Raw genomic sequence first — 26,315 nt, forward strand, 5'->3', positions numbered from 1 at the left:
TTTGATTGAAGGTGATATGCAAAAGTAATACTCAGTCATTTAAATAGGAACAAAGGGGCAACAAACACAGTGGTGAATAAGATATATATACACATATATATAGCAGGAGGAGTTCATGGGATATGCACTTGCTTACACTTCAAATGGTGCACTCACTATGGTTGTTATGCCATGTGACTTATGTGAAAATCAGTATAAAAAATTCCATAAAAGAAAAAACAAATAAAAATATACCAGATTGAAATTTGACACCCACTTGGTTTGTTCATTCAATTTCAATATAACAAGATACTTTTAAGTTTTAACACGAAATTAGTAGGATTTGATCTATTTAATTAAATTAGTCACACTAAAATTAACCTATATAGTATTATATCTATACTTCAATACGACTCAAACTTGACAAATAACGCAAAACCTTACCCCTAAAAGTTAAATATGTTTCTATATGGTTATATTATACTTCCACCGAAAAGAGCCAGCCTCAGTGGAAGACTCTGTCCATAGTGTCACTTTCATTAAAAGTCTTATGTCCATTTTTATACTTGGGATATATCTGTATTATGATTATATATTTTATCAGTCCATTCGGTGCTGCATAGAGAATGAGAGTTGCCAGCAACACTGGAAGGAGGATTACACTGGCGTTGGTCCCTAAGCCTAAAAGGGCAGCACTTAAAAAAAAGAAAGAAAGGGCAGCCTAAAAAGGGCTGAAAGGTGAATGTCAAAGTTAAAACAATGTATGATTGACATGAAATGACAGGTTTGGTGGGCTTTCCATTGTCTAATATCTTTGAGAAAATTAGGATACGACCAATTTTTCCAGTCAAAAACATGCAAGAAAAGGCTCTTGCCTTTTCTGGGATAGGGTGCTAATCCAGAAGAAATAACAAAGAAAGGGAACCTCAAACTGTTTCAGCTCTCTTTTCAGACCATGTTCTAGACAAATATTGGCACACCCCACATGCACTTAGCTTCAACGTTCCCAAATAGGGTTGTTATTCCGTGCCGTTGAATCTTCTAAGCTTTGTAAAGTTCAACAGAAACCCGGATCGGATGCATTTAGCTGCTGCAGATGGCATGACAATTTCAGATGAATTTGCGTAGGCAAATTATTATGTAATCGATGTGAGAAAGTTGTTTAGACTCCACCTGTTCGAAAAAATACTCGAGTAAGCTCTAATTATGAAGTTTACAAGTTTATAATTTTATGAAGACTACTTTTTTCCAAATGCCCATTGAATCATTGGCCAATTTTTCTTTTCTTTTTTTTTTTTTTGACTTTACGGAGAAAATACATTTATGAGAGAAATTAGAATCGATACCAAAATGGGAAGGCCATTGTCAAGACATTCATCCTCCTTGAGGGATTTGGTATAAGGGGGGTTGAGATTTGAGCACATTGGTTCTCCTATATGTTTTGGGTTGGTGTACCTAAAAGTTGTTTTGTTTCCTCTTTCTTATCTTTTTATATTTTTTATTCACATCCTCCTTAAGCAGTCTCTCTAATGTTTTGCTGATTAAAACAAACTCAGAATAATTACCTCTAATTTGTTTCCATTTTATTATTTGGTCATATATAATAACATGGAGAAAAAAAAAAAAAAAAAAAAAAAAAGGAGGAAAAAGCAAAGCAATAGACCATGTAAAATGACTCTTTGCATGCCCTGAATTTTGAAGAGCCGTTTTAATTTTTAATTTTTACTATTTAAATCATCCTCTTTAAGTGTAATCATATTTGGCAACCGCATGTGAAGGTTATCTTTAGGTTTTGTGGGTCAAATCGATTGTATACACTTGTTATGATGGATTAGAAAAATTTATTACAACTCAATCTATTAAACATATGTGTTTAAATACATGTAAGAATTGCTCCTTAAAAGGAATCTATTGATTCTCTCCCAATTGCTTGGACCATAAGTGCAATGATTTACTTCACGGGTGAGATCTCTGATTCAAGTCCATGATGGCCCACTACACCGAGTAAAAGAATAGATGAAGCATTTGACTCCTACATGCATGCTCCACTTAGCTCGGGAGATATAGCTCAGTTGGTAGAGCTCCACTTTTGCAATTAGGCGGTTGCGATTACAGAATGAATGTCTAATTGTTCCACATGCATTTTGAACACATCAATTTGATAAACTGAGTTAGAATAAATTCTTCAAACCCGATTTAAAGAAAAACCTTATCCTACTTGTGCAAAACCTTAGATGCAATTAAGTTCAACCATGTGATATCAAGAAGTTTCTAATTTGGCATGAGGCCGATGGTCAACTTGGGAAACCCATATAATTTAATCCCCGTACAGAGATCCAAACAAAATAGAAGTGGGTTTTTCATAATCAATGGCAATGATAATCTATAAATGAAAAAACAAACATTTTTTTTTTTTCTCGAGAAAGTCGAGCAGCAATTTTCTAAGAAACTGACAGACATGCTTGTGGATTATTAAAAATATCGTGTTTCGATTATAGCTTTGTATAATTGGAAACTAACAAAAATTCTACAAAAACCAATGTCATCAGAATGAGTGCAAGAGATAACTACTAGGAAAAGGTAACTTTAGAAAGATGCATTTGTCTGTATTGTTATTTATGTATTAAGAATAGACACAGCTAGCCTCTTTTATTTAACAAGTAAAACAAATTAGGTCAAACAACAACAATTTAAACATTAATTTAGAAGGGAAAAGTTGATTCTCTTTTCTTGAGAATATGCAAATTCAAAACCCTAATATGTATCATTCTTCACTAATCGAGTTATAACTGTTAAAAGTGAGAAAAAGGAAGAAAAAAAAGTAATCAACTATAGAATATTATGACATTGTAGTAGTGGTGGATTGAGATTCGCTGCAATTTGGTCAACAAATTGCAAACTGCCTAATCCCCAAATAAGAGAGGATCTCGATGAGACCTACTTGTCTAAGTAAGTGCCTGAGTAATCCAAGAAATGCTCAAACAGGTGAATCTCATCGAGATTGTCTAACTGGGGATCTCAGTCCTATATTGTTTTATGGTTGGAACAACCTAACTCAAGCAAGTTCAAAGTCTATCATTTGAAGATTTTGATGCTACAAAAAATGGTCCACTTTGAGTGATTCTAAATAAAACACAAGTATGTCAGCCAAATATGTTCTGCTAAATGGAGCTCCACTTTGGTTACTGCCTGCCTGCAATAAATTATTAAATGAGTTCGCGCGCATACCGAGAAGCAAAGTGAAGTTTCCCTCAATGAATGGAAAGGAATCTTTTCTTCGAGATGAATGAAAATTTGGTTCCATCTCTTAGCCTATGAATGAGAAGAGTGCCTCGTAGAGAGAGAGAGAGAGAGAGAGAGAGATCTAGGGCATCAAAACCGAGCTGAGAGAAACATGAAGGGTGAACTTTCCAAAGGCATTACAGAAGATTAGTCAATGCCAATTATGAGAGAGAAAAAAAAGCATCTGCTTCTGGTTTAGGCTCTTCTTCTTCTACTCCTGTCTCTAATCTACAGACAATATATCAAATTAATTCATTTTTATAATGCAACATCCAGTCAATATTTGTAAACTCTCTATGTAAATCGAATTATCCATCTCTGAGAGCAGGTAAGCAATTTGAAAATGCAAATACACAAGTAGGATAAGAAATGTGTTAACTTTGACATGGTATGAACCCCAAACATAAATAGAATGTTACAACTACCAGTCAAATGCCAAATTTCCATGCCAATATTAGTTTTCCAAGAGCATCAAACTGTTACAAATCAATCATCTGGGAGAACAGAAATGCAATTTGAGCATGTAACATCGTAAGTAGCAGTCAAGTGCTAAATTTCCAGGCCAATATTAGTGTCCAAGAGCATCAAACCGTTTCAAATCAATTATCTAGGAGAGCAGATATGCAATTTGAGCACGTAAAAACGTAAGGAGGATGACAAATGTGATGACTTTGACAGGGTATGAAGCCCGAACAGGCTTGGATTGGTACAACTAGCAGTCTAATGCTAAATTGTCGGGTCAACATTAATGTTCCAAGAGCATTGAACCGTTAAAATTCAATTAACATGGCAGAAATAGCCACTTATACAACAAATATGATAATTACCAAAAGTTATAAAACTTTGAATTCTGAATGACTAAATTGCTTGTAGTGTCTCAACCCTACGTCTCCTTTTCATTGAAAACTTTTCTCCAGTATATCTTATAATGAAATAGCATGAAGGGCAGGAGTTACCATGATTTTCAGCTCTTACATCCAGATTGGCACGGTCAGCATGAGTTGCCTTCTCTATTTAAAACTTAGTTACAGGATCTTCATCCAAACATCAGGGGGAACTTCAGTTGATACTTCTTTTTTAGGAAGAGAACCAACAACTAATTGGTGGCACAGAAAGTCTCCTTTTGGCACTGCGTCCAATGAACTAGAGACCTTGGGAGTTGGGAGTACCAGAGAAGACCACAACTTTTAGTTGAGTTAAAAATAAAAATTTTCACATATGGCCAAGCCTAATGCACAACACAATCACATGACAAATTACTTTACCCGCAAATGTAAGGTAGCAACAATGAACGTCTCACACCCTTCAATACCCAAAGACAAGCAGGAAGGCATGGTCATTTTAACTGGAAAGTGTTCCACAGTTAAGAGTTGTATCATGAACATAATCAAATTTTTATTTCGGTCACTTATAAAAAAAAAATCAATTTTTTATTTGAAGATCAGATCTCCTATGCCATACTTGGAACATCCTCAAATCTATCTTCATCCAGCCCCAACCTTTTTTCCCCCTCTTTTACTATTAAGCATCCTTCCAAGCAAGGGCTCCTTTGCACTCAGGATTTTTAGTTGCCTCTCTGTCGAACCACTAGACCACCCTGCCCGTCATGGACCCCCAACCCCCCCCCCCCCCCCCCCCAAAAAAAAAAAACCACAAAAGAGAGAGAGAGAACCCAAAAAAAAAAAAAAACTATTGAGTATCTTCAATTTGGGGAGGATGACTTCCGTTAATCGCGGGCAAGAACAAGGGGAAAAGTAAAGTAATTAGCATTGTATTATGCAATGACTTATCTCCTCTCCTAGCTCCATCCATTTGTGAGATAAGACCTCATACCTCTAACTACAATAGAAGACTGGCCGCAGTTCTAATGTAGCCTGTTCTATTAAATTTCATTTAACAAAACAAATTGTGACTGCGATACCTGTACAATAAACCTATTCATAGGGGTGATTCTAAATCAAATATTTCAAACATGCTTGAGTGTTTATTATAATTTCCTAACTATGGGGTGCCCACTATCAACATGCAATATATATATCTATATATATAACCCCAAGAAAGGAGATTCAAACTAGTTCCCTCCGCTTTATAAGACGTAATCCTTAACTGATTGAGCTACCCCTTAAGGCCGAAAAAAAATGGAAATTAAGGGTAACAAGAAAAAAACATATGACACTTAAATAGTGTGCGAATACCATATAATGGCAAAAAGAAAGGAAAGAAACAGAAGCATAAAGAAAATCTAAAAAAGCAACATGAGATAAACAATTTCCCTTTTCTGGTAAAGAATTCTTTCATTAAGGAAGCAGCAACCTAAGACAACAAAATAACTCATCCAGAAAACTCATATATTGAAGATACAAGAGTTAAATTTATCAACAAATTAATCAAAATGTAGAACCTACTTAAACAAAGGAAAATCAAAGAATTAACCTTATCAACAGGTCAATTTGTGTGAGATCTAGCCTTGCGAGTATGGCCCATACTATTCACAAGATCCTTACGAGTGCAGACAGGGAACATATTTACATCCTTCAGCACTCTCAGCTGCCTCAGCACATATGGGAAGCTGAGTTGGTCGCGTGAAGTAAAACGAACCACCTCATTAAACCAGAGGCACATGAAAAGATTTGTCAAGGGCGTGTGCTCCCTCACAATAACAGAAGCTTCAGCTAAAGCTGCATAGAAAAATGCTACGTTCAGCCAATAAGAAGTGACATTCAGAAAAATAAAAAGACTAAACTTTTATATTAAGCACAGAAGCTAAAGCTTATTATATAAATAAATGCCTGAAGCAACCGAAGCAAGATTGTGTACAAAGATTAATTACGAACAATAGCGGTATAGCAATATAACTTGCGAACTTCGATTTATTTTTGTCTATAATCTTGGCAGGAGAAAAACCAGGACTTGAAGTAGAAGCCCACCTTTCTTTCCATTGAACCTCTTCTCATCAGGAAAACCATCGTGGCGGTACTGAGTTAGCTGCATCTCAACTTCTTCTGGGGTGGCTTTGTGTTTCTTGACAACAGCCTTGCCCTCATCATAGATGCTACTGCGAGCTCCATGTTCTGAAATCGCTAGAACAGAATTCGTATGCCAAAGAAGTGCTTCCAAGACACCCAAGGGATCTCTCCGAAATTGAGACTTTGAATCCACCCAAATTGAATACCTAGCTTGAGGAAATAACCGATGCCCTAACATCTGGTTCAAGAAATTTTTGAAAAACTTAACATTCTCAGAAGGACATTAAATTTAAGGCTCTACTATGTAACATTGAAAAATATTAATCAACTAAAAACTTAAAAGTCATTCATAGGCAGGTCCAGCATAGGTCAAGAAAATGATAGATTGAAAGAATTCAAATAAACATCAAATTGGTAACTGATGAAACTTCAGGAATGAAGTATAATCTGCACAATAAGTGATAATCCACCATGCCAAATTCATAGCCTATCAGATGATACCATTCAACAAATCTCAACATTAGGGTTTTATGTTTCAGTGGACAGCATGTAGCTGCTTAAGATAATGGATATGTATCTTAGATCCGAGACTCATGCGCAAAGCACCAGGAGTCATTATCATGAAAAAAGAGAAAACATCATAAGGCATCCAAAATCTATGTGGAAATACAAGCACGCAAAAGAAATGCAACATAACGAGTTAATGGCCTCAAACGAGTTACGTATTGAGAGGTATTGTCCCAATAAGTAAGGGATAAACAATATAATCTTATGGAGTTCATTGGGAAAGCATCTCTCAAAAAAGAAAGGAAGTTTTGCACCTTTTATTACCTTTGGGATTTTACCATTCAACCGTTGGTCCACAAATGGGAGCTGCTTAACAACCACAATTCGCCATTTACCAATCATATGGTCCTCACCAATCCTATGCCCATCTGACTCTTGAGTTCTGAGAGTAATTTCATCCCAAAATGCCACATAGCAAACCTGCATGCCAAAGCATACAGTTAAACATGTAGGTAAAAACAAACTCCAAACTAATACATGTCTAACTTTTTCATTCAGGGTAACAACCTTTCTAAGTGATGACTCCGACATTCCAATCGGTTGATATAGATCATCTCCACCACCAAATGCACAGGTAGACACCACAACTTTACAACTTTCCATGTACCTCTTGTCCTCGTCAGAAATCTTAAACCCCCCATTATCACTGTAGAACCCACAATGCACCACAGCAGTTTGGTTCACCTGAAAAATTCATTTACACACTATGACCAATACAACAAACTGGGCAAGCAACAAATCTTGGTGAAACCAAGCACATAAAGCAGCAAAACTTTTGAAATACAGAGAAAGCAATTATTCGCGTCAAAATTTGCTTCTATTGTAAACATAAATCCAACACGGTATATTTTACAGCATTGAGATGGCAAACATATTAATTCTTTTTCTTTTTCTTTTTTTGAAAAAGCAAACATATTAACTCTATACCAATATTAAAAGGGCAATATCAAGTTATAACCTTATAACTCCCCTCTCTCTCTTGAATTGTTTGGTATCCGGTAAACAAATTAAATCTGGTAGCATTAGTATGCTGCTGTAGGAGGCTAGTGTTGTTATGAATGTCAGCTCCATCAGTCTCTGATATATACACAACTCTATTAACAGGAAAATTTGGAGTTTCAACTGAAGGAATTTCCAGATGTTCAAGCTCTTCTGGTGGCAAAATCTTTAAGCAACCTGATATAACAAAAAATTAAAGCATTCAAAAAAATTTACTTAAATTGAACGGCTTGAAACTCTTATAGCACACCCAACCAATTGAAACTACATATGCACTACACCACAACAACAACAAAAAGCATCTTTCCTTGTTGAACATAGTAACTAAAAGGTAATAACCAATTTGCCCATTAATTCTTTAATTGCCCCGTTTGGTTGCCAAGAAAATGCAGACCATTCTCGCGCCAAATTCTCTACTTTTCCAAACCTTAATTTTCTTTTTTTCCCCAAATTTTCTGACCAACCAAACGGACCAAATTCAGTTCTCAAAAATCGACAAAAGCCACCAGCCCAAACTTACGCTCTCTGACTCTGTGAACCACACGCGTCCTCGGGTCCAACCGGTCCAGGTTCCCTACCGAACTCTTCCGCCCGAAACCCGATACCGATTTCGCCGCCGAATCCGGGTCCGAACCCGGATCTTTCCCCAAAACCCTCGACACCTCTAAGAGGAGCAACCCAATGGCAGGAACGAACAGAATGAGAACCCACCATCTGAGAACTTTCCTCAGCACCCTGAGGAGGAGCTCGCTCTTCGTCTTGCTACGAAAGCTTATGGATTGCCGTTTCCGGCGCTTTCGCAGGGCCCGGAGGAGCCGAGACCGGTCGTCGGACTCTTCGTCCGAGACTGTGATCGATATGGTGTGGTGGTTGAACATGAGGACGACAATGGCGGTGGCGGGAGACAACGGTCATGGAGGTCTTCGTGAACAGATGGTTTGTGATTGGCCGATTGCTGGAAAGGATTGTTCTTTGAACGCCGTCGTTTTCTCATTTGCCTTAGTTTGGAGCCTGTTTGGATAGTGAGATGGTATTGTTCTCGGGTCACATAGTCGGATTAGAATTGGGCTTGCCTTTAATATTTCATGTGAAAAAATAAAAGGTGAAGACTCTAATTATTTTTTACTAGAGACAATTATAAAAAGATCTTTAATGAATAAAAGCAAGTCAAACTCGTGGGATTATAGTGTGTTCTTTACAAATTTTAAACTTGAAATTGAGTTTGAAGAAATTACTTCTACCCAATTTATTGAATTAACATGCATCTTTAGAATTTGTGATTTTTTATGTATTTTTTTATAGGATTAACTAAATATATGATTTTTATATGCATTGTTCCTATATTGAACTCCTAATAGAATTCAATATAAGAATAATTATACTCTTTACATCAATTTAGTACACTTCATATATGTCATATAAACTAGAGTAAAATAGATGTAATAAATGAGTATGAATACTAGCATTACTCTTAGATTGAATTCTACATAAGTCAATTTAGGTGAAGCTCAACTGCCATATGAGCCTGAAAGAGAGAAGCTCCTCCTCCGTTCCTCCTCCTTGTTGCCTTTCTCTTCACTTGGTCTTTTTGTGTTTGCAAATTCCTTTTCCTCCACAAAAACCAGATTTCACCCTTCCTCCACCTCTAGATTGTTGCTCTCTATTGCCATGCCATTCTCAGATTTACAATGGATTTTAGATCCAACTTTCTCCATGCTTGATCTGTCACACTTCATCTATCATTTCCATCGACTTGTCTCACCACTGTGTTCCTCGACATCATTACTCTTCACTTTTTTCCTCTTGCCGCCTTTCGACAACCACTAACTGCCATGTGGTTCCCACATGATACATGATACATCCATCGCACAATCCTCACACGGCCGCCAAAACCCTTTATGCACCTCCCGTTGCCACCTTCCTCAGCCATTGATGTTGTTTGTTGGAGTTTTATATATATATATATATATTTGTTTCATCTTGTCTGTGTATGCTACATGGTTTTTAGTTTCTTGGTACATTTGTTGATTTTGTTTTTTTGGTGGAGATTTCTATAACAGGAGGTTCATCCCTCTACTTCTATGGATCATGTTTGGTTAATGCAGTGTCTCTTTCTCAACAACCTTCTTCTAGCAGTTGTTGCAATTTCTTAGCATGGGTTTGGAAAGGGTTGAGTGACCTTTCGAAGTTCGCACCCCTTTCAGTTTCCCTTTTGGTTTGGTTAGTGGCTTAGTGCTTTATACGGCCATGCACATGACCCAATAATTTTTTGGCTCAATTTTTTTTATTATTTGTTTATAATTTCTACATTGTATTTCTGTATTGGATCTTTTATTGAGGAGCCCATCACCTTTTCGGTTTTTTATTCCATGAAACCTTTCCCAATTATGCTTAGAAAAAACAATTTAGGTGAAGCTCATGCATCACTTTTGGCCACTAGACTTGCACTCTCCATGGGAATCTTAAAGACTCATCTTGGAAGAAGATTATGCTGTTATTATCATGGCTATAAACAACCCAAAAGTTATAGCTGGTTGGCATATTGAATCAATCATCAAAGACACCCTTCAGGATCTGGACTCATTTCCTAGCCATAATAGTAAGCCCAATGAAAATCCTCTAAAAGGCTTAAGAGCTAAATCTTTATCACAAATGGGCTATAGCCCAACAACCCATTGCTGACACTTCAACCCGACCCAAGCACTATCTACATTCTAAATTCTAAAGTACCTCCGATCTTGCCACGTAATCACTGCATCCCCTCCATGCTCCATGCCTTTAAACCCTAATTTGAAACCCCAAACCCTAAATCTCGTCTCATCCTCCACGCCGTTTAATATCTCTCTATACAGCCTCTCCATCTCTCCGCCACATTTTAGCGTTGGTCCACCCTTCACCTCCGCTACTCCTCCATTACGTCCACCACCGAACCCATAGCCATGTCCGAAGTCGAGTTCTCTCGTTCAGAGAAGAAAAAGAAGAAGCACCAGCTCTCCAAAGATGAGCCACTCGAGCCAACCCAGAAGGACTCTGGGGACTTCATGATCAAGCCCCAGAGCTTCGTCCCCTCCATCGACACCTCTCAGTGGCCGATCCTTCTCAAGAACTACGACCGCCTCAACGTGCGAACCGGACACTACACCCCTCTCCCCTCAGGTTATTCCCCTCTCAAGCGCCCACTTGAGCAGTACATCAAGTACGGTATTATCAACCTCGACAAGCCCGCTAACCCATCTTCCCATGAGGTCGTTGCCTGGATCAAACGGATCCTCAAGGTCGAGAAAACGGGTCACAGTGGTACCCTCGATCCAAAAGTCACCGGGAACCTGATTGTGTGCATTGATCGAGCCACCAGGCTCGTGAAATCACAACAGGGTGCTGGGAAAGAGTATGTCTGTATTGCTAGGCTGCATTCTGCGGTGCCCGATGTGTCCAAGGTGGCTCGGGCGCTGGAAACGCTCACTGGGGCTGTGTTTCAGAGGCCGCCCTTGATTTCCGCGGTGAAGAGGCAGCTTAGGATTAGGACTATATATGAAAGTAAGCTTCTTGAGTATGACGCAGATAAGCATTTGGTTGTTTTCTGGATTTCTTGTGAGGCAGGGACTTATGTGAGGACGTTGTGTGTGCATTTGGGTCTGATTCTTGGGGTTGGAGGGCATATGCAGGAGCTGAGGAGGGTGAGGTCTGGGATTTTGGGCGAGAAAGATAACATGGTTACGATGCACGACGTGTTGGATGGGCAATGGATTTATGATAATTACAGGGATGAGAGTTATTTGAGGAGGGTGATTATGCCGCTCGAAGTGATTTTAACCAGTTATAAGAGGTTGGTAGTGAAGGATTCGGCTGTGAATGCTATTTGTTATGGTGCCAAGTTGATGGTTCCGGGGTTGTTAAGGTTTGAGAATGATATCGAGGTTGGGGAGGAGATTGTGCTAATGACTACCAAAGGAGAAGCAATTGCGCTGGGAATTGCGGAGATGACGACTGCGGTGATGGCAACTTGTGATCATGGCGTTGTGGCGAGGATTAAGAGAGTGGTGATGGACAGGGATATGTACCCAAGGAAGTGGGGATTGGGGCCGAGGGCGTCAATGAAGAAGAAATTGATAGCAGAGGGGAAGTTGGATAAGCATGGAAAGCCGAATGAGAATACCCCTCAAGAATGGGCTAGGAATCTGGTTTTACCAACTGGTGGGGATTCTGTGGTTGCAAGCCTTGCAGCTGCCACTGAGCCGGCTTCAGTGAAGGAGAAGAAACAGAGGAATGAAGATGGGGAGGGGCGTAAGCGGAAGCTGGATGAAGTCCAAGGAGTTGAGAAGGAAGCGAGCGTGAAGGTTAAGAAGCAGAAGGAAGATGATGTGGAGGTTGATGTTGATGTTGAAAAGAAGGAGAAGAAAAAGAAAAAGAAGGACAAAGAGGATGGTAATGCGGAGTCATTAGGTCACGAGAAGGCTGAGAAGGAGAAGAAGCATAAAGTCAAGGTTGAAGCTGGTTCACCTGAAGCAGAGAAGTCTGAGAAGAAGAAGAAAAAGAGCAAAAAGGCCGAGGATGGTGGTGCTGCATCGCCCGCCAGCGTTGCTAATGGTGCAGATAATGGTGAGGCTGATACTAGCGAGAAGAAGAAGAAGAAGAAGAAAAAGAAGAATAAAGATGCTGAGAATGAATAGGAAGGACTATGATTTCTGTTTTTCAGTTCATCTTTAATGAGTTTTTATAGTTTTGTGCAACTTTTTGATTCATTTCCTGGAACTACTTTTTATGTGGTTGCCTTTTTTTTCTCTGCCTAATGAGACCCCCCCGTGTAATGCTAAGTATCTGGGGCTGCTTATCCTCTTTGATAAATCTAAGAGGCTGCAGCCTGTATTCAAGAAACCATTGATGAAGTCCAGAGCAAAATTAAGGATGGAAGGCGAAAACCCTCTTTCAAGCGGGTCCTTATCCAATCTGTTGCAGCAACCATCCTCTGATTAGCTTCCTTTTGTAGCTTGCTAGACAAGCACTTCAAAAACTTTTGGTGGGATTTCTCCTAGCAGAAATCCAAGAATCTCACTCTCAATGCCTGGAATTCCAAATGCAAGCTTTCTTTGGAAATGTCTGATTAGAAGATCTTTCCCATCATCTCCCAACTCTGTGATTGGAAAGCTATGAAGATACACTTCACCCAATTCGGCAAAATGGGCTGCAACAAGAAATTTCTCTGGCTGCATTTTCATATCCCCTCAACCCCATCCGTGTATCCCTTTCGATAGTGGGAAAGAGCTCTCCCTAATTTTCTACTAGTTATAAAATGAATGTCTTTTTTCATTTGCTATTATTTAAATGTTGTTCATTGGTTTTCTAACCTTGATGATATGCTAAATTCCTTTTAGTATGGTGTGTGTTATATCTGCTACGGAATTAAGTTTAGTATGTAGAGATTGGCTTGTCTTGTCGATGAGGCTATATACATACAAGCTTATATGGTTTTGAAATGAGGTTGTGCAAGGATGGAACCAGTTTGTATTACACGCTCTCTTACGCTGCTACCGTCAGTATTGTCATTAGAGGGAAAATTTTGGCTTCACTAAAACCCCGTTTCATTTTATGCAAATAGTAAACGTGTGAATTGTACTCATTAAAATAAGAACAGAATCCTGCGTCTTTGGAGCTAAATAGTGCGCACAATGGACACAAATATGTTGACACACCATTTAAAATATTTATATGAGATAGCATTATATACACTATTAAATATAACAACATTAAATCTTGATCGGGAAATTTCTTGAAATGGAGAGGATCTAGATGGTGGTCAATAAGAGTTAAAGATGGACTCAAGATAGTGGCAATGTGCTCCAGTTAACCAATTACTTGACCATAACATGCACAAGGTGAATAAGAAACTCTTTGGGTTTATATGCATGCTCCTTAATACAGATGATCAGAGATTGCTGCGAAATACAGTACCCAGCTATGAAATACACAGGATGCAAAATCCAAGAGGCTTCATTCACCTATGTATGTGGAACAGACAAGAAACAAATAGGATCACAACTCTTCAAAAATATATAACCTAATCTGCCTCAGATGGCTAAAACTCCTACCACTAGCCCTGAAAAAGCAGTTCAACACAGAATCATACAATAGATCCAAGATAATCCATAAAAGCAAACTGATTCATTCCCATTAATCAGCATAAATGGGAGAGGGGAAATAAAACAAAGCAAACCTACCAGGAAGAACACAGCATTAAACTAAGCAGATAACAATCAGATTTAGCAAAGTTACCTTTACTTCCGACAACCAAAAATATCAAGAAATCTGAGAAGATGTATAAGAGGGTTCCTCCCTCAAGTCTCAGGTAGAAAATTTACATATCTATTGCCCAGGAAAGCCCAATAAAAGGCTATTTACATTGTTGGAATTTCGAAGAGGAAAGGAAAGATATAGGCATAGGTATCTTCAAGTTTCTCTTCGAGAATATCAAAATATTTATAAAGCCCAAGTCAGAACGGAGAAGAATGTCAAAAAGGTGGAAGTTCTTGGGTATTATGATCCAGAAATGATCGATCTCATTGAACTAAGCATGGGCTTATGTTAGAGCTGTACACCTGTTGTATTTATGCGCCTACAACTTCCAAGTTCAGTTCCTGTCAACGACCTCTGCCGGCAAGTTTAGATCGAAAAGGCCACCTCCAAGACCATCCTTTCTAGCACGCTTCCTGAGAGGGCATCCACTCTCATCTGAACTCCCAGAGCCTGAAGGTTGATCAAATTCTGCTGTCCCACCTAACATTGACAACGTGTAAGAAACGTCTATATATCTTAGCATGAGTAACCATCTAATTGCATCTACTAACTTATATTCACAAGAGTATAAACCCTAAACCCTCTTGAAAAAAATCCAAATCAATTCTAATATATATATATATATATATATATATTTTTAGAAGTAAATCAATTCTAACAAAATAGAGGATAACCATAACAAATCAGTGCATTTGTAAATCAGAATTAATCATTGCAACATTTTTGAGGTATTAATCATCATAAATGAGTACTCAGGCATGGATATCATTATCATAATAAACCTAATAAAAGTTTACATGATGATTTTATAGAAAGCAACATCGACAATGTGCTCAGACTTGCTACTTATTCCTAACCAATGTGTACATGTGACTGTCATGAAAATATTATTAAAATAAGGCAAGACTACAGATCGACATGGTAAGATGAGAAATTAGGTACATAGTAACCTTATTTTTTTTTCTTTTTAAAACTTTGTTATAAAAAATAAAATCTTTTAAGGAATCTAAGTTTTCTTTTTCTAACAAGGAAATGATTAAGGAAGATCTGAAAGGACCAATTTATAAGAACCATTCAAGAGCAGCCATCAGCGTAACCCATAGTCACACATAAAGTTTCTGACAAACCTGTTAAAAACGCTCACACAAAAGATGCAATAGATCTTACGATTAAGAGTACTATAGAAAGATGTAACAGATCTTACAATTAAGAGTACTATAGATGGCAAGTCAATGATTTGAAGCAACAGGTCACACCATATGACAATAACAATATATAAAGGAAAGGTGCAACAATTACTCTAAGCAAAGGTTAGACGTCCCATATGCCACAGTTACTATTCTTCTGCGACTATATAATACGTAGAGAACAAAAGATGTTCAGAAGGAAAAGATTCCAATCCATTACCACTTGCGCCACAATCTGAAGGCAGATATTTGTCACTGTTATTGGCTTTCCAGCAAGTAGTAAGTTCTGATGCCCTCTCAATGCCCTTTGATTTGTACGGAGCTATATTGTGGCTCCCAAATTGGAGAGAAGCCAACAAATCATTTTCAATGCAATCATACCTGCATGAGATTTATAAGTGCATGATTTCAACAGTCTCACATAGCGAAAGCTTTTGTTATAGCAAAACAGATGCTTACAATTTCTGACAGAGAGTATCTGTGATCACTGACAGATTGATGACTTGCATCCTTATCTCCATAACTTTATCCTCACCATACTGATCAAAGGGCTCCTCCAAAAACTTAGAAAGTTTCTCAACATTTGCCTCAAGCTGCTGCTGCTGGTCCTCAAATAAATGCTGTTTTATTTCCCTTTCTTCCTGTGTCATCTCATCCTTGAACAGCTCATCTCCAAACATATAAAATGCAAATGGGTATGAAAAAGAAAGAACACGCCTGGACCTGAAAAGTCTGCTAAGTCCATTATTTACCCAGCTGAAATCTCTGAGCCTCGAATCCCTCTCTTCGGTAACTGACACCCTCTCTTGTATGGTCTCTTTCAATTTGCTTTCCTGCTTAAAGGAATCTATGTGGGCTCTGTAGCGATTATAATAGTGCATATACCGATAGTGATCCCGCTTTGCACGTTCAGATTTTTTCTCTCGCTCTGCTTTAAACCGACCACAACTGTGACCAGTTATACTTGACCACGTATGGTCACGGCCAGTGGCTCCACCACACAGCCAACTGCAACAAAACAAAAGTACAAAGCACATACTGCATCAGCTTAATAATGGTGAGATATTGATAAAAAGAAAGGCCAAAAGAGACTGGAAAAGAGGAAGGGGGGGGCGGGGGGGGTGGAGTTATGCTGCCAACTCATGCATGAATCCTCCCAAGTGATGGCACCAAAGACATCCAATTAAGTTTAAACAAAAAGGGTAGCACAAACAATGAAGACCTTAGACCTTATTTGGCAATGTTTTCTAACAAACAATTCAAAACGCAAAACACGTTTTAAATATGAACCCTACCAAAAAACACTACTCACATTTATATCATATCAAAACGCTTTTTCAAAAAAAAAAAAACACTTTTCAAAACCATTATCAAACATACCCAAATTTTTTGTAAGATATGTAACCCAGAAGAAAAGGAACAAGGAGAAGAGATGATGACCATATGAACCTGAACAAACATTAAACAGCAAAGGAGTTCCTATTCAACCATACCACCAGATTAAGCAAGTGACCTTAAGCCATAAATGGTCAGGAGTTTCTATAGCCCTCCCATTTTAACAAAAACAGCAAAACTGTTGGGCCACTCCAATAGTGTGGCAATGAAATAACATGAAAAGGGTCTCAGAATCAATATAAGCAACTAGTAAATATGGTTCTAAAATAACTTGGTAAATATGGTTCTAAAATAACTAACTTTATTACAACCAAGGTGATCTGGACACTCTTGCCAGAATCTAATTAACATCAATTGAATCATACTAAAAGAGAGATCTAAATAATTTATCTCACCATAAGCAAGGGAGATCTTAATATGAGCATCAATTACACTACAAAAAGTACTTATGTAAACAAATAAACTTTATGCGCTAGCTGGTATTGTTAGAGCTTGATGTACCCAAAGTGTACTAGAAAATTATCATTTACACGATACATAACAATGAAGCAGGATTTTAGTTTGAGACAAAAAACAGGTCAGACTCACATAATGAGAAAAGGCTAACTCTTGAGAAGCAAAAGCAGGTTGCATGACAAGAATATGCATCAAACTGCAAACATGAATTACAGAGGGCAGTTCAACCAAAAGATATAACAGAAAGGGAAAGAAAAGAACCCTCACCAAAATGCTTGACCACAGATACAACTCACAAGGTTGCAACCACCATTCTTCTCCACAGGTTTGTGACACTTTGGACAAGCCTTTGTATGAGCTGTGATCCAATTAACTGTTTCTGATTCATCTCGGCACTTCTTGGCCCAAAGCTCCCACATCACACAGGAACAAGGCGAATGAGCTTCTGATAAGCAACTGAAACAAAACTGCAAACCACATGAGCATTCTACCTCGCAAAATTCATCATCCTCAATGCGTATTGCATTCCCACAATGTGGAGTACTTGGGCACCATTTAACCCTCTTATTATCTTCAATGTATGACTCAAGAAGAAATCGATCAAACTTTTCTGCCATATCAGGATGCCTTTTATTAACTAGATTTCTAATAACAGCTTCATCACAAATAGCATTGCATTTGTGTGCCATGCATCTGATGCGCCTACTTTGACCCTCATTTATCTTCACAATAAAATGCTCTGTCCAGCCTAAAAAATTGAAACAGCAACATAAAAGATTATATTCGTAATAATTCTTGTAAGCTAGTGAAGAAAACGGAGGACAACAAATAACAAGAACTTGTGATAAAGCATAAGCATCAAGTATATCCATTTACAAGATATCCATATAACCCAACATGCTCATGCTCTAAAGTATTACACCTCTTCAACAACTGGCAAGCTCAATGGGGGGGGAGAGAGAGAGAGAGAGAGAGAAGAAGAAGAAGAATTAGGGTTGGGGATTACAATTCCCCTCTTTGGAGTTTCTTGTACAACAAATAACAAGAACTTGTGATAAAGCATAAGCACCAAGTATATCTATTTACATGATATTCATATAACCCAACATGCTCATACTTGTATTGCAACTCTCAATAACTGGCAAGCTCAATGGGAAAAGAGAGAGAGGAATTACAATGAGTTATACCTCATACAGTACTAAAGGAAAAAAAAAAATGAGAACATCTAGAACAAATTACGAAACTTTATTAAGAGGAAATGAAAAGAGAGAGGAAGGGTTAAGGATTACAACCCCCCTCTTTGGATTTTCTTTTGGGGGAAGAGAGTAGGACTCGAGAAGATTTGGATGGGTATTGCCCTCAAAGCCCATTTTCTAAAGGAAGAGGATAACATGCTTAATGAACTGTTCTATACTTACCTTTTTACCCTTAATCATTTATTAAAATTTCATCAATGTCTAAACAATCCCATATGACTTATCTCTTCGTAATGTCAATTTGCATAACACCTTATCCTTTCCTCTCTTAGCACCCCTACAACCAAATAAGAGAAGTGACACCAATTCCCCTTCCCCCCCTCCCTATTATTCATTAAAAAATCTAAATAAAGTAAGTGATAACTATTCCATCTCTTCTCCTCTCTAATCCTCTGCTCTCCCTGCAAACTTACATAGCATAAGGACCGATGTAGCCTAATGTATACTCCACGCAACAATTCAGCATATATATAACATAGACTTTATGACCTTAATGACATAAAAACAAGGGCAGAGTGCTTACAATTGTTGCAAAAGCAGTGGCCGCAGTCCACTCTTGTTGTCTCCTCACTAGGTAAGTCCTCCATGCAGATATCACACGTTATTGTAGGAAACGATGGTGAGTCAAGATCTTGATGCTCAACCACTTTAACACCTGCTTCAGCAAACAAGCAAGCTTTCCCCTTCTCTACAAGCACCGCAAGCAACCTCTCAGCATCCCAGCGGTAATAAATAAGTAAAGTCCTGGCATGGTGCTCTCTCAGGGATAGCATGTCCATTACTTTACGCAAATCCTCCTTCTACATTAATGTGCCCCAATCCAAAACATCAATATTATGAAAAGAAATTTTTAGCAAAATAGAGGTAAAAGATCTTTTTTTCTTTTTACCTGCGCAGACAAAAGAGATTCTTTTGTAATTACCTGCAAAAGCAAAAGGTTCGAAAAAACATGGTCAATTTCTAAATTAAGTATTTACAAAAAGGGCATATAGACATCACGACCAATCTCAAATTTGCATTAGAACCCAATGAAATTTATAAAATCATTGTTGCTCCTTAAAAGGACTTTCACCCATCAAAACTGGAACTGGAAGTTCGAAAAAAAAAACGGAAAAAACAAAAACAAAAATTCATACCCAGTTCCCACAATAAAAATTTAAAAGCTGTACAGGCAACTAGCAGCTAGAACTGGAAAATCCACAATATCATTAACAATTTTTGTTTTTAAAAGAAAAAAGCAGCAACTATTAGGGCCATTACATTCAACAAATTTAAAAAAGTTAGCTTCTTTGCACTCAATATTGATCAAATTCCCAAATGCAAACGTACCCAAAAAAGTGAAACCTTTAGCAGACTATACTTAAGAGCAATTTCAAAGCACTCTCTCAAAACAAACACCCCCTCCCTAAAAAAACCGAGCTTCACAATTAAAACTACACCCACAACTAATACGATCACCAAGACCCCGAAATCAGCAATTCCCAATCCCATGCACCAACACAACAACAAAAACACTCAGATTACAGCATACACCAAACCAAAACTCCCACAAAAATTCACTCTTTACCCACAAACCAAAACAACCATGAGCTCCAAAACCATCAAACACAATTCCAAAGCCAAAAATTTCAAGAAAAAATCGGAAACCTTAGTTGAGGGACCCTTGGGAGGTGCACACTGGAAGTCAGCCTCCTCGTTCTCGAGGCCGTCCAGCGAATCCCGATCGGAGTAGTAGTAGTCCTCGTCGCTGCTCAAGCAATCATCCATGGATAATAATAATAATAATAAATTTTTTTATATTTAAAAAAAATGAGATTAAGGAATGAATATGTGTATGTATAGGCCAATTGAGGCGAAGATTCGAACACTCAATCGGATCGGGTGTTCGGAGGGGAGAAAAATCCAGGAATTCCAGCGAGATCCGATGGGGATTCCGACGAGGTCGCCGGCTATGAGAATGGGAAAGAAAAGGCTTACGGAGAAAGCATATACGAATGGAACACTCGGACAGGTAGAGAGAGAGAGAATGAGAAAGGTAACAAGCGAGTGTTTCTTTGGTCGAAATTAACGGATGAGTGGTCATAACGGCGTCGTATTTTGGCTGCTGTACGTTAAAGGAACGACAGCGTTTTCGTCAAGTTCAAATCTGTGTGTAGATAAGTAACTTTAAATTATTATTTTTTTTCCTTAAAGAACGCCTATAGATCTGTTAGCTGAATTCTCTCTATAGAATCCTTATGAAGTTTAGATTCAATTAGAGTTAAAATTATTTTGGTAAAATCGTGGTTTGGCTTTTAAAATCGTAAATTTGTTTAAACGCACTTCCTTATAATTTGAAAACGTGGTTTTTTCTATGCTTTTAAATTATAATTTTTTTAAAACGTGCTCCTAAAAAAGATACTTCTGGTAATTTTGTTTAAAACCGCACTTTTAACTTACAAATTCGCAGAGTCAATCAGACTCTTAGTATTTATGAACACATTTATAATCCACCCACGTAACCAATTCATTTTCTTAATAAAGACTAACTTTTCGAATAATCACATCCCTCGTCTAGAATCCATGAGAACGTGCATAATTTGAAACGCGGCAAAAAGAAATAAATTCTTGACCTTAAAGAAACGATCAAGGCTATTTCACTATCTAATAAATTAAACCCTCTAGCTTTAGATTGCTTGGGAAGATTGGCTCATCATTAATATTTTAAACCAAAAGCATTTGTTTTGGACTATGACATCGAAGGGTAGATTTTATAGTGACCAGAAACTCATTCTATAGCCTGTAGACTTCATACAGAAAGCATGAAATCAAATTTAGTGGTGCACAATATGCGTGTATCTTTTACTATAATTCCAATTGGATGGTGTCTTACAAAGAGGGCTAATATAAATAATAAATGTCTCTGTCTGCCTTTTGGATTAGGAAGATATGTTTGTTAATTTGTTTTATGACATTTAAAACAACTTTAGATGTGAGTTATTTGTTTAATTCCTTTAGCAAATTGAAGAAAAGCAAAATCTGTTGTTTTGCCATAGAAACTTTTTTCTAGTTTTTGCTCACTTTGAATGGCACTATAGTTCTAGCCTACCATTCTAGAGAGATGCTTTCAACAGCACAGTTACATACACCCCACAATTGCTAATTAGGGCTTCATATAGGCAGTATTTAAAGAGAAATGTTAATTTTTATGTTCATTTATTACACTCACTTAATACCGATTTATGTAACATATTTTAAATGGAAAATGATCTGGACTGGAGAGGCCTCCTGTTAATGGCCAGGATGGCCTTGGGAGAAATCCTATGGCCTTAGGAGAAATCTTAGGGCTATTCAACTGTCATGTGTCCCACTTAAAAAATATTAATATTTTATTATTTAACATTTTAAAAATAAATAATAATAAAAATAATAAAATAATGTAATAATTTTTTTTTTGGTCTTTTGATATGGCCCTTGGGGGTGGTTTGACCACCCCCAAGGGCCACCGCTTGGCCTGAAGGTGGCCGAAAGGCCAAAAAGGAAAAAATAAAAAATAAATAAATGGGTTTAGTAGGAACCACCCCCAAGGGCCACTGTTTGGTGGCTAAACCCACCGCTGCCACTACCATACCCCCTTCCTCTTCACCACAAACCCTTCTCTCCCTCATCACCAACCTCCTCTCCGTCCTCTCCTCCCTCACCACCAACCTCCTCTCCCTCATCTCCGTCCTCCCTCTTGTCTCTCTCCTCCTCCCCGCATTGGTCAGAAAACCCTCTCATCCACTACCTCCTCCCTTCCCTCCTCACTACTCTTCACCCCTCATCAACACCCTAAGGGCCAAATCCAAATCCAAACAACAGGTCATGGCAAATCAAAGCACCAAATAAAATCAAATCCAAATCAACAGAACCCAATCCCAGAAGAAATGTTCTCCAACACACCAACAGGTCATGGCAAAACATGAAGTCTTGGATGAAGCCAAACGCTGAAAAATCACACCACTCCATGACAACCATATTTGGAAGCTGGAACGACGAGATCCAGCACTTGCTTGGCATCGTCAGAGCCCCTTGGTTGTAACTTGGCATCGTCGGAGCCCCTTGGGAGTCCATCATAGGAAAATGAATTTTTTTATTATTTTGTTTTGTATTTATTTTTATAAGTAAAATAATAAAATATTATTATTTTTTTTAATGGGACAACTGTCCCCTTAATGGCCCTAGGATCTCTTAAGGCCATTAACCGGAGGCATCTCCAATCCAAGAGGATCCAGCCTCCAGTCCAACAGGACTGGAGAGGATCCGAATCCGTTTTAAGTGGCTGCTTATGTCAACCACTTTAAAAATACAAAAGTATTAGCCACTTAAAACACGCAACATTAGCCAGTGTAAAATGAGTGTAGCTGTAAAAATAGCATTACTCGTAGTTAAATGGCTAAGGCAACCTAATTTAATAAACCCAACAGAATCTATTTATATCACACTCAGAACTAATGGTATCTTTAAGTGAACAGTGCTTGGGAGTACAATCAAATCCAGTTTACACCAGGGAAATTGAAGACCCAAAAAACTAATACAATCAGTTCTAATTGTCCATGTCGTCAATGGCGGTCCGAAAAATATAATCTTCACTTTCTAACTCTTCGTGAAGCAAAGAAATCGATGGCATCTTGAAGCTCTCACTACATCCTTTGCCATCAGACGATCTCTTTCCCTGGAACATGTTTATTTATCATTTAAAGCAGATTAATTGACTTGATCAAAAGTTTTATTTCATTAAAGCATATCAGCGCACAAACTAACCCCAATAATAGAATCATTACAAAAGATACAAGGCATCAGTCATCACCAAATATGCTAGAAAAAAAAGTCGAAATGCGGCAATTTTTTATAGAACCCGTGAACTCGATACAAAACCAACATGAAATTAGCAGGTTTGGATGAATGGATCTGATTCATTTAATTAAATTGGTCAGATTAAGGTTGACTTATATAGTCTTATACCTAAGTCTCAACATGACCCGAACCCAACACGTGACATTGGATGAGCAATTTTGACACAACTGTTAAACCTAAGTTACCTAACACAAAATTAACGGCTTAAGGGTAAAACGTCTAATCCATTTAATTAAATGAATCGAGTTAGAATTAACCTATATAGTCTTATACTCATTCCTCAATACGACCCAAACTTGACATGTGAACCTGAGTTGCCACCCCTACTAAGTACAAAATGGATTTGATGTCAAACAACAATGTAGATAAATATGTACTAACAATTGAAATGCTTAGGTATTTCACCCCTACCAAAACAGTGAAATGCTTCAATTCCATCCGGCATCCAAATATGTACTAACAATAAAGATAGCCTCAACAAGAATACAGAACAACTAAGCCTCTGGTTTTAACTGGACTAACCTTCTTCAAGACATAGAAAAAATAGTGAAATCCATCACCAAAAGTACTCCACTCAACAGACCAGGTAAATTCCGGAGCATCAAATAAAGGACGCCTGAAGTGTGGCTATGAGAGATAATTTCAAGGTAAGATTTAAAAGTAATAGAAACATTTATTAAGCGGGAAAAGAAAACTATAAATCTGATCAGAACACCTGGCCAAATGAAATTGAGATAAAAATCCCATTGGGTTTCAAAACCCTATGAACACCTTCAAGCATTGCCTTGACCTTGGTTACTGTTTCTGGCTGCGGATTCCATGGGTCCCCACTGTCCACGAACAATACATCCTTCAAAATTTAAAATAGTAATACATTGTTGACTCATTAAAGTCAAAGACAAAGTAGTGGAGGAATCATAATTATGAGAGTTCCAAGTATCACATATAGAAATTCTGACAAAATTGAAAGGAAAACCATCACAGATTGTTTGTTTACCATGGTTCCTTTCTCAATGATGACATCAAAAACCCCATTGCTAAAGGGCAAGTCTAGCATGTCAGCTTCCAGAACCTTTATTTCTGATGATTGAAATAAGAAAAAAAAGGGGGCAAAAGAACATGAAAAATACTAAGGTTAAAAATAACCTTTTAACTGCGTAAGTTAGCTCCTAAAACTAGTTTAGAAGATGAAGAAAAAATGGCCTTTTACTATTCATTATGGACAAGTCTAGAAGTATATCTTTTCAGAATGCACGCAATGTTTTGGCCAAACAAAGTAATTATGCCAGACTTTGACTGTAGTGATTTAGAAACAGGACTACGAGAAATTCTTCTGCAGTATTGACAATTTAAGTCCAGAAAATGGAAAAACGCATCTCCAAATATGTCTTCCCACAGTTTGTAATAGGGATGATATTGAATACCCCCGTCTCTTCATTTGCTTCAAATATGTACCAACATATAGAGTTTGTTAAGTTCCACTTTTTCCGATTTGAAGTTTCAAAGTTGCGATCAGACTTATTTTGATTGCTACAAGTCCTTCCCCCAAAGTGAAAAGTTTGTAATATAATTTCTATCTACAAATACATAAACGTACAGATACGCAAATAATCCATAAGTTCCATCTTTATGATTTTCCAAGTTTGGCGCCTCTTATGCCAAAGTAGTCATTGTACATAGATGGCAAATTTGAATCGCTGCTTATAAATATGAAAACTACTGCCGTGGGAATGCTAAAGAAACAATTTTCTCTTTTCAAAAGCATATCACTACGAAATTTACTACCTTAAACATTAAGTACATAGAAAAGGGAGAGGAGTTCTTATATAAGCATATAAACAATACTAAATGCAGGATTATTGAGGGATATCAATAACACACCTTTATATCCCTTCAATGCTAATCGCTTCTGCATCTTCTCCACCGCAATGGCTGAGAGATCAATGCATGTTATCTCAGTAACCCCATCCTTGTATAACTCTTCGCACAACTGCGAGTTCCCACAACCCAGCTCCAACACCTTCATTATAGAAATTTCTCATCACTATAGCGTTACAAGGCCATGTTAAGCATTTGATTGAACTAGAAATCAGATACATTTAAATCCAACAAGTCCCAGATACATTATTTTATATTCCTTCCTCAATTTCAATTCTCTATTCCTTTCCATTCTTTTATGAAGTCCAAAACACGATGCAAAGCACCCCAAAATCAGCTAATAATGCACAGAACATCATCAAGTCAAACTGGTTTAGCAAGTAAATTAGGCAGCTCCAATTTCCACAGGCTAATGTATGGTTGTATTTAGCTCAAACTCATTACTACATTAGACCCTTTACTCCATACATTAAGGTTTGTTAATTAAGAGAAAGACTAACACTACTTGCCACATTAAAGCCCAAACAACTAGATGGGTGGTCTTAAAGAATCGACTACAGAACTTTGTTGGTAAGTTTAACACACATAATGAAAAGAAAATCTAGAATAAAATATATGTAATATTATAGCTCAAATAACAAGATGGGTAGTCTTACATAATCAACTACAGAACTATGTTGGTAAGTTTAAACATAAAATGACAAGAAAATCTAAATAAACACACTACATATAAATCCAAAGAGAGAGGGGGGGAGTACAGAAGAAGTGGGTTTGATATGGGCTTGAATGAGGTGGCGAAAATGAGTGTAGTCTTTGAACCACTCGTAATGTTCTTCATTAGAAAACCGCTCATCCCTGAAGCAGCAACAACAACAACAACAAGATGAGGCAATTAGCGAAAATGATAGGGGTGAATAAGGAAACAGAGAGAGAGTCGACAAAGTTGGTACCAGTAGTGAGGATCGAGGTAAGCCAATGCAGTGGAGGGACCAAAGCTATTCTTCTTTTGTGTTTCGTCTGCTTTCTGATTCGTATCCATTTTTTTTTTTTTTTTTGGATTTTCGGGTTCGATTCTTCTTCTTCCTCTTGGAATAGAACCAGAGAAACCCTAAACCATGATCAAGGTAACTCTCAGATATGGGCTAATAATTTCAAGGAGAAATGGGCCCATGGGGCATGCATCA

The 26,315-nt window shown here is 37.7% G+C and overlaps 4 protein-coding genes across 8 annotated transcripts; 1 reads left to right on the top strand and 3 right to left on the bottom strand.

Annotated features, from left to right (window-relative positions):
• Window positions 1-1,787: 1,787 nt before the first annotated feature.
• Window positions 1,788-8,796, bottom strand: LOC132181557 (putative hexosyltransferase MUCI70). Of its 5 annotated transcripts, none has more exons than XR_009440273.2 (8): window positions 8,314-8,795; window positions 7,753-7,970; window positions 7,302-7,478; window positions 7,059-7,214; window positions 6,189-6,465; window positions 5,695-5,939; window positions 3,208-3,489; window positions 1,788-2,103 (listed from the first exon to the last, which is right to left on the bottom strand). XR_009440273.2 is itself a non-coding variant. In XM_059594815.2 (7 exons), exons 1-6 carry the CDS (start codon window positions 8,669-8,671, stop codon window positions 5,707-5,709), a joined length of 1,419 nt encoding a protein of 472 aa, XP_059450798.2. In that variant the 5' UTR covers window positions 8,672-8,795; the 3' UTR covers window positions 1,788-2,103; window positions 5,695-5,706. The 5 variants fall into 5 exon arrangements, 3 of the variants coding, with proteins under 3 accessions (XP_059450798.2, XP_059450793.2, XP_059450807.2); XR_009440271.2 differs by lacking the exon at window positions 3,208-3,489 and adding an exon at window positions 4,218-4,412; XM_059594815.2 differs by lacking the exon at window positions 3,208-3,489.
• A 1,748-nt stretch (window positions 8,797-10,544) lies between these two features.
• On the top strand, window positions 10,545-12,583 carry LOC132166042 (H/ACA ribonucleoprotein complex subunit 4). The gene has a single exon (XM_059576787.2). The coding sequence runs from the start codon at window positions 10,733-10,735 to the stop codon at window positions 12,461-12,463; it is 1,731 nt and encodes a 576-aa protein (XP_059432770.1). The 5' UTR covers window positions 10,545-10,732; the 3' UTR covers window positions 12,464-12,583.
• A 1,441-nt stretch (window positions 12,584-14,024) lies between these two features.
• On the bottom strand, window positions 14,025-20,407 carry LOC132189641 (putative E3 ubiquitin-protein ligase ARI2). Its single transcript, XM_059604394.2, has 7 exons — window positions 20,026-20,407; window positions 19,268-19,300; window positions 18,902-19,178; window positions 17,390-17,870; window positions 15,731-16,279; window positions 15,492-15,652; window positions 14,025-14,564 (listed from the first exon to the last, which is right to left on the bottom strand). The coding sequence occupies exons 1-7, from the start codon at window positions 20,143-20,145 to the stop codon at window positions 14,419-14,421; spliced, it is 1,767 nt and encodes a 588-aa protein (XP_059460377.1). The 5' UTR covers window positions 20,146-20,407; the 3' UTR covers window positions 14,025-14,418.
• A 2,371-nt stretch (window positions 20,408-22,778) lies between these two features.
• LOC132188741 (S-adenosyl-L-methionine-dependent methyltransferases superfamily protein) lies at window positions 22,779-26,233 on the bottom strand. The gene is made up of 7 exons (XM_059603277.2): window positions 26,082-26,233; window positions 25,890-25,986; window positions 25,135-25,273; window positions 24,251-24,333; window positions 23,969-24,103; window positions 23,776-23,880; window positions 22,779-23,071 (listed from the first exon to the last, which is right to left on the bottom strand). The coding sequence occupies exons 1-7, from the start codon at window positions 26,168-26,170 to the stop codon at window positions 22,943-22,945; spliced, it is 777 nt and encodes a 258-aa protein (XP_059459260.2). The 5' UTR covers window positions 26,171-26,233; the 3' UTR covers window positions 22,779-22,942.
• Between the last annotated feature and the right edge of the window lie 82 nt (window positions 26,234-26,315).

The sequence above is a fragment of the Corylus avellana genome, chromosome 2, assembly GCF_965113065.1.
Source record: "Corylus avellana chromosome 2, dhCorAvel1.hap1.2, whole genome shotgun sequence".
NCBI classification, from domain to species: domain Eukaryota; kingdom Viridiplantae; phylum Streptophyta; class Magnoliopsida; order Fagales; family Betulaceae; genus Corylus; species Corylus avellana.

Coding starts and splice junctions, on each gene's coding strand:
- LOC132189641 (XM_059604394.2), bottom strand. CDS start 20,145: ATGGATGATTGCTTGAGCAGCGACGAGGACTACTACTACTCCGATCGG. Junction 16,280..17,389: donor ATCTGTGGTCAAGCATTTTG/GTGAGGGTTCTT, acceptor GTTTTGTTGCAG/TTGGCTGTGTGGTGGAGCCA. Junction 15,653..15,730: donor GATACTCTCTGTCAGAAATT/GTAAGCATCTGT, acceptor AATCTCATGCAG/GTATGATTGCATTGAAAATG.
- LOC132181557 (XM_059594815.2), bottom strand. CDS start 8,671: ATGTTCAACCACCACACCATATCGATCACAGTCTCGGACGAAGAGTCC. Junction 7,971..8,313: donor GGTTCACAGAGTCAGAGAGC/GTAAGTTTGGGC, acceptor TTGTTATATCAG/GTTGCTTAAAGATTTTGCCA. Junction 7,215..7,301: donor CGGAGTCATCACTTAGAAAG/GTTGTTACCCTG, acceptor TTTGGCATGCAG/GTTTGCTATGTGGCATTTTG.
- LOC132188741 (XM_059603277.2), bottom strand. CDS start 26,170: ATGGATACGAATCAGAAAGCAGACGAAACACAAAAGAAGAATAGCTTT. Junction 25,274..25,889: donor ATATCAAACCCACTTCTTCT/GTACTCCCCCCC, acceptor TCTATAATGAAG/GTGTTGGAGCTGGGTTGTGG. Junction 24,334..25,134: donor AGCATTGAAGGGATATAAAG/GTGTGTTATTGA, acceptor TTCAATCATCAG/AAATAAAGGTTCTGGAAGCT.
- LOC132166042 (XM_059576787.2), top strand. CDS start 10,733: ATGTCCGAAGTCGAGTTCTCTCGTTCAGAGAAGAAAAAGAAGAAGCAC.